The 11,115-nt window shown below is 38.7% G+C and overlaps 1 protein-coding gene across 1 annotated transcript; it reads right to left on the bottom strand.

Annotated features, from left to right (window-relative positions):
- Nucleotides 1–2,320: 2,320 nt before the first annotated feature.
- kcnk1b (potassium channel, subfamily K, member 1b) lies at nucleotides 2,321–9,435 on the bottom strand. Its single transcript, XM_077496049.1, has 3 exons — nucleotides 8,909–9,435; nucleotides 4,312–4,707; nucleotides 2,321–2,597 (listed from the first exon to the last, which is right to left on the bottom strand). The coding sequence occupies exons 1-3, from the start codon at nucleotides 9,261–9,263 to the stop codon at nucleotides 2,347–2,349; spliced, it is 1,002 nt and encodes a 333-aa protein (XP_077352175.1). The 5' UTR covers nucleotides 9,264–9,435; the 3' UTR covers nucleotides 2,321–2,346.
- Nucleotides 9,436–11,115: the final 1,680 nt, after the last annotated feature.

The raw sequence follows: 11,115 nt of genomic DNA, 5'->3' as shown, positions 1-11,115 counted from the left end.
GGTTCGTCTCTATCGCTTTCAGGTCGGAACTGGGAAAAAACAACTCAGATGTTTCCGACTTCCGACTATCCTCGAATGCAGCATAAATCTCATCACGCTGATTTTAAATGTAATCATGACGACTGAATCACGTTTTGTGTTGTTGTTGTTTAAACAATAGAATGTTTTATAAATTCCTTTAGAACTGTGGAAGTTGTGTCTTGAACATTATCATTCTAGACGAACTAACATTAAACTTCCAAAAGGAGCTTTTAGTGTTTTAATGCATTATAAACGATTTGTAAAAGTATAACGTGTCAATCAGTACTGACACAAGGAGGAGAGAATGTCGCCACCTAGAGGCAACCATAACACTATCTTGAAGCAAATTGCTGCAGCGAAACTTTTTGAAGTTTGAAGGGTGCCTTCTTCAGACTGTGTTTCTGCTCTTTAGTTCATATAATTTCATGACCATGCTCTTGCAAAAGCAATTAATAAATAATTCTGGAGTGTTCTGTCCGAGCAAACAAACCTTCTAATGAGATTATTTATCATTTCTTTTGGCTGTATTATGCAAATGGACAGTCACATTTTTGTATACTGCTGTGTCTCAATGTTGCACAGTTATTTCCAATTAGTGCACACCCTCGGGTATTTTCATGATGTGCAATAAATACGTCGCTAGAGGCTGATCATTATTCATTTAACATCAGTTGCTGTGCAGCAACAAGGGAGGCCCGTAATTGCACCACCGATATTTCAAATAAAACACAAGCCCTTAAAACATTCTGCAAAAGTGTTGCATCTCTTTTTGGATGACGCGTATCCTGTCACCTGGGGCCATAAATTCACGTACGCCATAAAAAGACAGATCAGAATATTAAAAACTACAAGTGGAGTTGTATTTCAATAGGTCTTGAAAATTTTGGCTGATTTGGGTCATGATCAATCTGTTTTTCAGCACTTAATGGGTTTGCATTAAAAGAAAAAGAAAAAAAAAAAAAAAAGAGTCTAATTTAGTTAGTCTGGTGGGAAACATTGATTTTACACTCACTTTATGAAAAATTTTAGCCTGTTGTTCAGCTCTAAATCCCATTTTGCCATGGATTAAAGAGGTTGCTAAACAAAGAGGAAATGTGTTTTGAAGAGATGACTAATGAAAATAATGCATTCAAGTACCACTACCTTTTTTAAAAACATTCCTAAAAGCCTGCAGTTAAGCACCGTTATTGCTTTTCGACTGACCTTACTTCAATTTCACCCTCACACCATTTTAACAATTCACAGTCCATCTACATACAGTATTTTATATGCATTATATATATATATATATATATATATATATATATATATATATTTAAAAAATACACTTTTTTTTTAAACAGTACTTTATTTTAGTCACACAAGTGTAAAACAGCTCATGGATTTTTATGGATGTTTCCTTAGAATGAAATGGTTTCAACATTTGCTCTGTGACACATTATGGACTTGACCAGGAGATTTATGCCACAGAAATATCACATTTGCAGCTGAGATCACAAATGTATTCACTCAATGCAACTACTGACCAGCAATAATAAAAACATTTGGGGTCCAGCTCACCCCCAAGCAAACATATAAAAATCATTTACAAATGAATGAAATTCCCCAAAATACATCAAATACATTAGTAACTTCCATGATGGTAAAATTTTCACACACACACAAAAAAAACATCAGTATGATCCTACTGAGCTTAGTTAGCTAAGCTAAGATAGCTAAGTTGTAAAGTGTATCCTGGTTATCAAAAGGCATTAAAAAAAACATATTGATTTAATATCAATATGTTTGCCAGAGCATTTTACTTCCGGCTAGAAATCCCTTTGAAAATACACTTTGGTTTGTTTTGTCATAGAAATTCGGTTGGTTTTGGTGGGGTGTTTTCTTTTTCAGTTACAAGCTAACGCTAGTCTGCTTCCTGTTCAACTTATTTCACAATAACTTACAGGTATTTTTAAAGGTGAACCTCACATCCCTTTTTACACATTATATCAGGCAGGTCAATAAATTAATGTGTGTACAAACACACACGGGAAACATAAATAATCACAACATGATTGTAACACATACAGTATGTACCTGAATGACATGAAGAGCAAGCGAGAAACTTTACACCTTCATTAAAGATGAATAAGGACTGACATAAAACGCTTCTTCTTGAATTACATTTTTAAAAGCAGTTGTCAGTTTCTTCAAACCAATTTGCCAAGTGAAATGACACAAAAACTTTTAGGACTTTTGTAAAAGTCCTAAAATGTTTCAGCGTAATGAAGCTTGATGTTTTTTTGTTTTTTTTTTCCTCCCTGAAATTGTCTCGGCCCATCATCGCTACTGGATCATGAAGTCGTCGCTACGAGAGGACAAACTTGAGACACTAACAAACGTGTGGGCCTTGTCGTCACCGTGCGCCCTGTCCGGCGCGGAGGTGAAGGACAGTTGGTCGTGCTCCAGGATGGCCAGGCGGTCCTGCGTCTTCTCCTTTTTCAGGTAGAACATCTTCCTCAGCTGCTTCAGCTGCTGCAGCTCGCAGAAAGTCTCCAGGACAACCAGCATGACGATCAGGCCCAGGATCAAGTAGACTAAAAGGAGAGACCAGCCAAAAGGACTCGATGTAAGTGATAAGCCAAAAAAACAACTCATCACTCGTGTGAGGGCGATTACAAAAACAATTCTCACAAAGGCTGTTGTCTATACATTCAGACACTAGGGGGCGGTGTTCCCACATTATTTAGTGGCGATTAGTTCCAGAAAAGCCACGCCGCAAAGCTACAAGTGGAAATAAGAATAAATATTCCAACAACTCTGGAGCCCTTCGCACACATCTGTAAATCAACAAAGAAAGTAGTCAAATCAAAACAAATATTATTTAAAGTCCACTATTTGCTTCCAGACAATTTGTCAAGTGCAATCTAAATACACTACTCATTTGACAAGGCGCTGACGTCACAACATACATAAATTTACACAAGCCGTTGTGCATCCTGCAAGCTGAATGGCTGAATGACGCACACAAATGTCACACACTGGCACGTTCTTAATGCTTTATTTTCTTTCCTTTCATGGAGGAATGCATTGAAGGCTGATTAATGTACAATGCTACTTATCTTTCGCAGAAAGATAGCACTTTATCGGACAATGTATCCATACTCGTAATTTGAATGGAAATGAGGGCTACATTGCTCACTATAAAGCATTTAGAAAAAAAAATATATAATGAAAAAAAATGATCATTAAATATAGTTAATGTGATGTATCCCACGTTAGTGTTTTTTTATTCTCCACACTTTTTTTGTCGTGTAACAACTCCCACATAATACTTCCAATTTACACTGTTGAATTTTCAACTAGCTTCAAAAATTGACACCTCCCGGGGTATATATCGTCTGATTCCACATTACTGTACTTACCGTATTTGCACAATTTAACATTTAATATCAAATTTTCCCCATTCATTTTCAATGGGAGAGACATTGAACGTTTTCTAAGTATCACTTTCCATGCCCACTTCCGTACATATAACTTACCGTCATTACCAGGTGTCTGATACTGCTCGGTGGTAAAGTTCATTGTGTAGTAACCAGGAGGTCATAATGTCATAATTTATATCTCAATTTACTTCATAAGTATTCCACATGCATTCAAACTCTTAGCATTCAGCATTCCCATGCAATTTCTCCAGAAATTGCACTTAGTCTAGTTTATAATGACAATCATTCTCATGTAATTTATTTTTTATGTGTCCTGTTGAATATATTTTTTTAATGTATGTATTTATTTATTTTTATCAGAGGTCATTTCCATTCTTCTGGTTGTAATCTGACTAAGATACCACTATTTAAAAGACAATTTCTACACCCTAAGCCTAAAATATAGGCCGATGGAACTCTTTCGATTTCTGGCTCAAAGGAAGTGAGATTTGTTCCGGTTACCAAAGTAACATCCCACTTCTTGTAACAGGAAGTGTGATATTACTATGAGACGTGTGTTGACCTCATTTTGACACCACAAAGCAGACAAGTGCACTTATCTACAAGTTCTACAGTGTCTAGTTACTGTATCAAACATTTGTTGTTTGCAAAGATGATAACGTAAAGTTTGGTTGTCAACCACTGCAAACTACAGCTACTGAGTTAGCTACAGTGCTAAAACTATTGTTAAATGTGCCAAACAAAATTATAAAGGAAGAATTTAGATCTAATGAAGTGGCCAGTGGGTCTATATATGAAATAACACAAGTTACAAGTTGATAAAGATAAAATGGAACTTGATTTATATTGTTATCCCATTACTCACAAGTGATTCCCAGTTTATAGAGCTCCCTGAACTTCTGGTTAGCCGCCTCTCCTGGCACATAATCTCCCAGCCCGATGGTGCTGAGCGAGATGAAGCAGAAGTAGAAAGACTCCAGGAAGTTCCAGTTGTCCTCCAGTGCCGAGAAGATTGCCGCGGGGATGAGGAAGAAGCACGAGACGGCCAACAGGGCGAGAAGACAAGAGTGGACGATGGCCACCAGTGGTTTGGACAGGCCCCAGCGCGTGTGGACGTACGAAATGGGCTTCCTGGTGCTGTAAACCATGATCCTCTGCACCACGGCGGTGAGGAAGAGGAGGGTGAAGGGGATGCCGAATGCGGAGTAGATGATGCAAAAAGTCTTGCCACCCTTTGACAGCGGTGCTGTGTGACCATAACCTGGAGACATACGGAAGACAATGCTTCTGAAAATCAGGTGTGTCACAGAATTCATACAAATTATAGTAACAATATACATTTTTTAAATGCTTATATCAAGGCACGGGTTTTAAACATATTTGAAACCCTCAAAAAAAAAACAAAATGTCTGTACCTTTAAGAGGCGGTGCCCGGTGGAGTGGGTATGATGTCGGCAAGTCTGTTTAATCTTACAGGGAAAATCAGCCTAATATGTTCTTCTCACAATAATAATAGCCTACAGTATGTAATATGTACCTCGATTAGGCTAAACTCAGTATCTGATTATTGCAATTATTATATATTGTGTTTGAGGAATATGAATTAAGCAGCAAAATCCACCTGTTTTCATCCCTCTCAGGGGGCGGCCATTTTGCCACGTTGTTGAATGAAAATTATACCACACTTGGTCAGAGTTTTCAGAAAGCAGATGAGCCGTGATTGGCTGTTGCCTAAGCAACTATGATGTCATTTTCAGTCGACAGCAAATGGCAAAATGGCTACCCCCTGAGATGAAGTTTTTATTTATTTATTTATTTATTTTAAACTAAGTTGATTTTTTTTCTGCTTAACTCATATTCCACAAAAGCATTATTAATCAGAATACTGTGTTTAGAATAGTTGGACTGCATAGACATGTTACCATTGCCATAATAATACATAAGTAAAATGATGAGCAATAACTATTTGACAACCAATAAAATACAGTAGCTTTAACGTTAACTCATCCGCTCCAAGCCATTTTTACAGAAGTTTTACTGGATTTTGACTGATTTTGCAAGGTCCACAGAATATTGTGTTCTATTGCTATAAAAACATGGAACCTATCAAAAGAAAGATTAAAGTCTCTTCTTTCATCAGGAAAAAAAAGTATATTTCTATCTGTTTCCGTTGTGCAGCAATTAGCATTAGAAGAGAGTTAAGTTTCATCAGTAACTTTTCACAAATCTATTTAAAATTGTAATTGGGCTTTTTTTTCAACATGGCCCTGGTTGAGCTCCTTTGCTCTGCTGCCACCTGCTGGCCGTTTGTGTAATAACTACCATTTCTTCAACCGTTCTTTGCTGTTGAGAGGCTGCATCAAAGCCTTCTGTATACTCTAGCAAAAAAAAAAAAAAAAGTCTTTGGGACACTTAAAACATTAAAAAAATAAATAAATGAATTATTTACACGTTATTGGTATGCGCCCCCACTAGTCTAAACACTATTATCTAAGAGTGCGGCCATTTTGCCTTGTACTGACACATGCTGGCGCCTGAAAATGACATCACAGTACCTAAGAGCAAAAGTCACATGACCAAATTCAGGAAACGGGTGCGTTATGACAGTCACTACCTGAGCATTTGGCCCCAGTGATGCCCTTTTTAGTCAACAGCAACTTGCAGTAACAAAATGGCCGCCCTCTGAGATGAATAAAACCGGCACATTTTTCAGGACTTACCTTGTGAATGTCGAAATTGCCAATTATAAAGAAACTTATTATGATTTCCCAAAGTGAGCATGTTTTACCCCGGGTTTTCACTGGATGCGGTTGCGGTGCGGTTGCAGTGCGGTCCGGCGACGCAAGCAATTAGATTCCATTCATTCGAATGGTGCAGTTTACACCGCTTGCGGGTGCGTTGCGTGTCGACTGCGGAAGGCCTGCGGCGTGCCGCAAGCCTTCCGCAAGGATAGCCTATTTTCTATTTTTGCCGGACGCCGCAGCGGTAGGCCTCCGGCAAATGGCAAGCTAGCACAAAACACATCGAGCGGGACAGGAAGACCGAGGCAGTTTCAAAATAAATTTCCGGTTACCTTTCAGAATAAAATACTCGCCAGCTCCTATTTCGCAAGTTTTTCAGCAAAACGTGACGTGGGCGTCGCCGGGCCATGTGCTCATTCACGGTTTAGACACCAGCGAACATGGACGAGGAGAGGTTTATATTGGAGGTGGAAAACCACAAAATAATATATGACACGGCACATCCTTTTTATAAGGACTGTAATGTATTGTGAGTTTGATGTTCGCGATTGCTTGTTGTGCCCGTCTCGCTTGCCGTACGGAGCGGCAGCCGGACGCGGAAGACAGAAATAAAGAGTGGACCCGCACTGACCCGACTCTCGTTATTAATATACTTTACAAGGACAACCAAAAAAAGGATGCTGCATGGAATCTCATATCTTTCTGCTTCTCTGTTGAGCAGACTTTCTGTATGTTTGTCGTTGTGAAATGCCACATGATCGCGCGCTCGCGGTCCCGCGAGACACGTTGGGAAGTGGGCGGCGACGGAGCTGCCGGACCGCAGCTGTGCGGAGCCGGTGTGGATTGACAAAAAAATTGACCCGTCCGGAGCACGCAGTCAAGACGCACCGCACCGCAACCGCACCGCAACCGCATCCAGTGAAAACCCGGGGTTACAGACTTCAACACAGAAACAAAAATACTACCGCCACCATTTTTCCTCAGGCTTCCCTTGAAAGACCAGTTTGGCCTCCAAAATGACTGTTATTGTGTAAACAAACGGTCTGCATGCACACGCAGGTGATGACAATAATCCTTAGCAAAAACACATCATCCTTTCATCAAAAACTGAAGCAGTCGTACTCGTTACCCATCTAAAGTACTGAATAAACAACTAAAATGTGACCAAATTAAACTATGATGTTTTTAACGCATAAACATGACAAATGCATCATAAATAACTGAAAATCATACTTTCTAGTTAACCTTAGGCTACACTAACCGTATCAGGAAATGACATTTGCTTGTGATATATCTTATACGCACTTGTATTCAGAAGACTGTGTTCTTCTGAATGTTTACCATGCAAATGGTACCGGTTATGTAATGTCAGACATATTTGATGGATAGCCTCTGCCTGATGGGTGTGTTTTGCCAGCAACAACACCGTATCGTCGAGGACTTAAACACAACCTTCGTACAGTAAATGCTGCTGCCATGTTATCAGACTAAAGTTCCTTCAGGTAGTCGCAATTGTGCACGCAATTTCTTTTTTCAGATAATAATGACTGAGCAAATCGGTCTTATTGCCTCAAGACAAAAAAAATATTTGTATAAGGGGTTGACTTTAACAAATATCATTTGAATGAGTAAAGAGAGATGTCTTGTTCCACATAAAATGACGTTTGGTAGGTTAACTGTAACAAATTATTAATTATTAAGTTCATAGCATGTTTTTTTTTTTTAATCTTGTTGCATTTTTACATTGTTTTTATTTGCGGTATATGACCACAGGTGGCAGTATAGGCACCTGCCTGGGCCTCTCCATCCTCCCTCCTTAATCCTTTTAAGCACAGGTGTAGGTGATTAAGTGATGTGGTGGAAGGTCATGCAGTTTTCACACTTGCTCATACATTCATTTCACAAATTGAATTTCAGTTTGTTTGTTTGTTTGTTTGTTTGTTTTTTGATTGAATCATTGAAGCCATTTTTGGGGGGTACAAATATTGGCTAAGTCGGACTCAAACATGTCATAAACATCTCCCACTCGCATCCACGGCGACTACAGGACGCAAAGTTAGTCAACAACGTCCCAAACTATTCTTCCATAAGGTTTGGGGGGCACAGTGTGAGATGTGGGGAAAAAGAAAAACTATAGTGACATAAAAACACAAAACAATAGTAGACTCTTTAAGATTTGTACATGTGTGTCGGAGAAGGAGAGTTACATTGTACACAATGAGGGCCGGGGCGACACTCGCTGTCATTTGGGTTCATATAAAAATCATACATGATTACATTATATTACTAAAAAAATGGCATTACATTAATAAAAATGAGAAAATGCTCATAAATTTGCATGTTCATTTTGTACTGCTGTCTGTGCTAATGGCAATAGATCATCAAGTGGATCTCATATATAGTGTGTAATATTGTGTGCTGCTGTATGTAATAAAACGATTACATAAGCACCGACTGATTGGCCTACATGTTTGCACATCAGTCAGTAAATTGCGAATTGTGTCAGTGCCTGTTTTCATTGAGGCTAATAAGGCCTAGAGTCGTGGCAGGCCTGATAACTGTTAACCACTATGAATATCAAGTTGTTGTTTTTTTAAATATACGACACATAATTATTTGTATGCCATAGGGCTGTGGGGCCAATTTACAGATAAACAACAAATAATAAAATTTATACAAAACGTGCATGAAAAGAAGTTTACTGCTCTATCTCAAGCTCACCTGTGGTGGAGAGCACAGTGCTGGCAAAAAATAGTGCAGAAGTGAAGTCCCAGTTCCAGTTATTAGCGGTGTTGTTGAGGATGGAGACGCCGTAATTGCTCGCGTCGAGAGCTTCTCTGAGAAAGCGCTCCAGACTCTCCTCGGTGATGCACTCGTTGTCCCGCAGAAACTGCGTTTTCAAGGCCATCAGGTCCTGGCGCAGGGCGGCTTCGTAAGGTAGCTCGACCGAAGAAAAGACGACAGCTCCGAAGATCAGATAAAGGATGTAACCCAGAACGAGAAGTACAAAATACCACGTCGATTTGTGGCTCTGGAAGAGCCGCGCGCACGAACTGCTGGCAGCTGACTGGAGCATCTTAAAAATGTGGGATGCAAACACAAATACAGCGCCTATAAACTAAAGAATGATGTTTTATATCGTGGCCAGCGCTGAAATGTTATTTCTCTTCCCTCTCTGCGAAACCTGCTGCCCTGACGCGTGACGTTCAATGACATCGCGTTGCTCACATTACTCACAGAGGGTGGGCGGAAGTAACCTGTAATTTAGCAGTTGCCTGTCAATTTTCAACATATATATTACATATTACAGACTGTTTAGTATGCATGAATGCTGCACCTAAACGTAATCATTGAATTAAACTGAAAAAGAATGAATGAAATTTAAAATTGCCTAGTTTCAAACTGCACGTGAAGATCACACGTGTGTGTCGGAGACAATGGCCGTGTGACGTCACATGTTTCGTTTCTCCCTTACAGGTGTGGCAAGCCGATTCAACTTTTACAGTAAAACTAAATTTGAAAATCCGGAATTAATATTGAAGATATCAACAATATCTGTTTGACGTCATTATAGTCATTGAATAGTTGGAATTTTCCTTCAAATAATTTTGCCCAAACTCTAAAACTGGATTGGTTTAAAAAAAAAAAAAAAAAAAAAAAAGTCTCGTAGGTTAAGCTTATATTGGCTTGATTAACCAATAGATATAGAATAGAACCAATAGTAATTTTTTTTTTTTTACTGTGAATTTACACTAAATTTTATTGGATAAGTTTTGCATTACTTTCACAGTAAGGCTTGCTCAATTTATTCTGAATGTACTTGTGATGCCTTTGTTGTGATATAACAGGGTTTTCTTTATTGTGGGATTTTACTGTAAAATCACAGTTAAATGCTGTAAACTCAAAGGATGCTGTAGTTTGTACTGGTGTTTATTGTGATATTACAGAGGAAGTTAATTACAACAAATTACTGTAAAATATTACTGTTAATTATTGTGAAATGCTGGTAAATATTTCCAGCGAGCATACCAATTTTATTGGCTAGCCAAACAACCAATGAAATTGGTTACAATAGAAAGTAGGTCTAGATGATTCCAGAGCGTGGCCCCTGCTGCCACTCATCACTAATCAACAATATATATTGGTTAAAAACACCTACACTATTCTACAGTGGTAGGTTCTGTGCAAATGTCTTGCCACTCATACAGCAAATCATACTGGCAACAATTATGACTCATCATCAGTGCATCGCATAATTCATACGTGATATGCTCTGCTGACACGTTCATCAGAAATAAGAAGTACTTGTTTGGTTGTTGATTGGGTAAGCTGGCGTCATCCGCCCTGAAGTGATATGGTTTTCTATTACTGGACTGTAACAACATGACAGATGATGTTAGGCATTTTTTTCCTCTTCACTTTTTTTTTTTTTTTTTTTACCATGTGAGTAGGCTTGTCCATCTGCCCGCTGTTGTAGCGTATTAAGTTGTTTGAGCAGCAGCCAGGGTACCACGTGGTCTTTTCCGAACGATTGAGAGATGTGGGTGTCGAGGCAACGTAAGGAAGTCGAACACTGCTACTATGTACATAGTCATAAGTCATTGTTTCATTATTAAAATTGACAACCATGGGCCATATTGGGGCCAAAATAACATGTGATTTGGAATAAAACCGGAAACTTGATTGACATTTATCGAAAAGGCCATTTGAGTTCAAGAAATTGCTGCATTAATTAAAATAAATAAGGGGAGGTTTGAGGTAGGGATGTAACAATAAGGGCAATATTGGGATATTAAAATTGCCACGATATTGTTGTCATGTCATGATATTAAAAGCAGCAAATGTTAAATTTGTGCAGTTCTAAGCACCCTCTGGTGGTTATGTTATTAGTGCAGTTTAATTTTATTTGAGCAGTTATTCTCATAAAT

The sequence above is a fragment of the Festucalex cinctus genome, chromosome 14 (assembly GCF_051991245.1).
Source record: "Festucalex cinctus isolate MCC-2025b chromosome 14, RoL_Fcin_1.0, whole genome shotgun sequence".
In the NCBI taxonomy this organism is placed as follows: domain Eukaryota; kingdom Metazoa; phylum Chordata; class Actinopteri; order Syngnathiformes; family Syngnathidae; genus Festucalex; species Festucalex cinctus.
The sequence above is the reverse complement of the archived record's forward strand: the minus strand, read 5'-3'. Positions and strand labels throughout refer to the sequence as shown.

Excerpts from the sequence above, each read along its gene's own strand:
- kcnk1b (XM_077496049.1), bottom strand. The coding sequence starts at position 9,263 with ATGCTCCAGTCAGCTGCCAGCAGTTCGTGCGCGCGGCTCTTCCAGAGC. Across the intron at positions 4,708-8,908 it reads CACTGTGCTCTCCACCACAG|GTTATGGTCACACAGCACCG; the intron begins GTGAGCTTGAGA and ends GTATGTCTCCAG. Across the intron at positions 2,598-4,311 it reads CTATAAACTGGGAATCACTT|TCTACTTGATCCTGGGCCTG; the intron begins GTGAGTAATGGG and ends CTCTCCTTTTAG.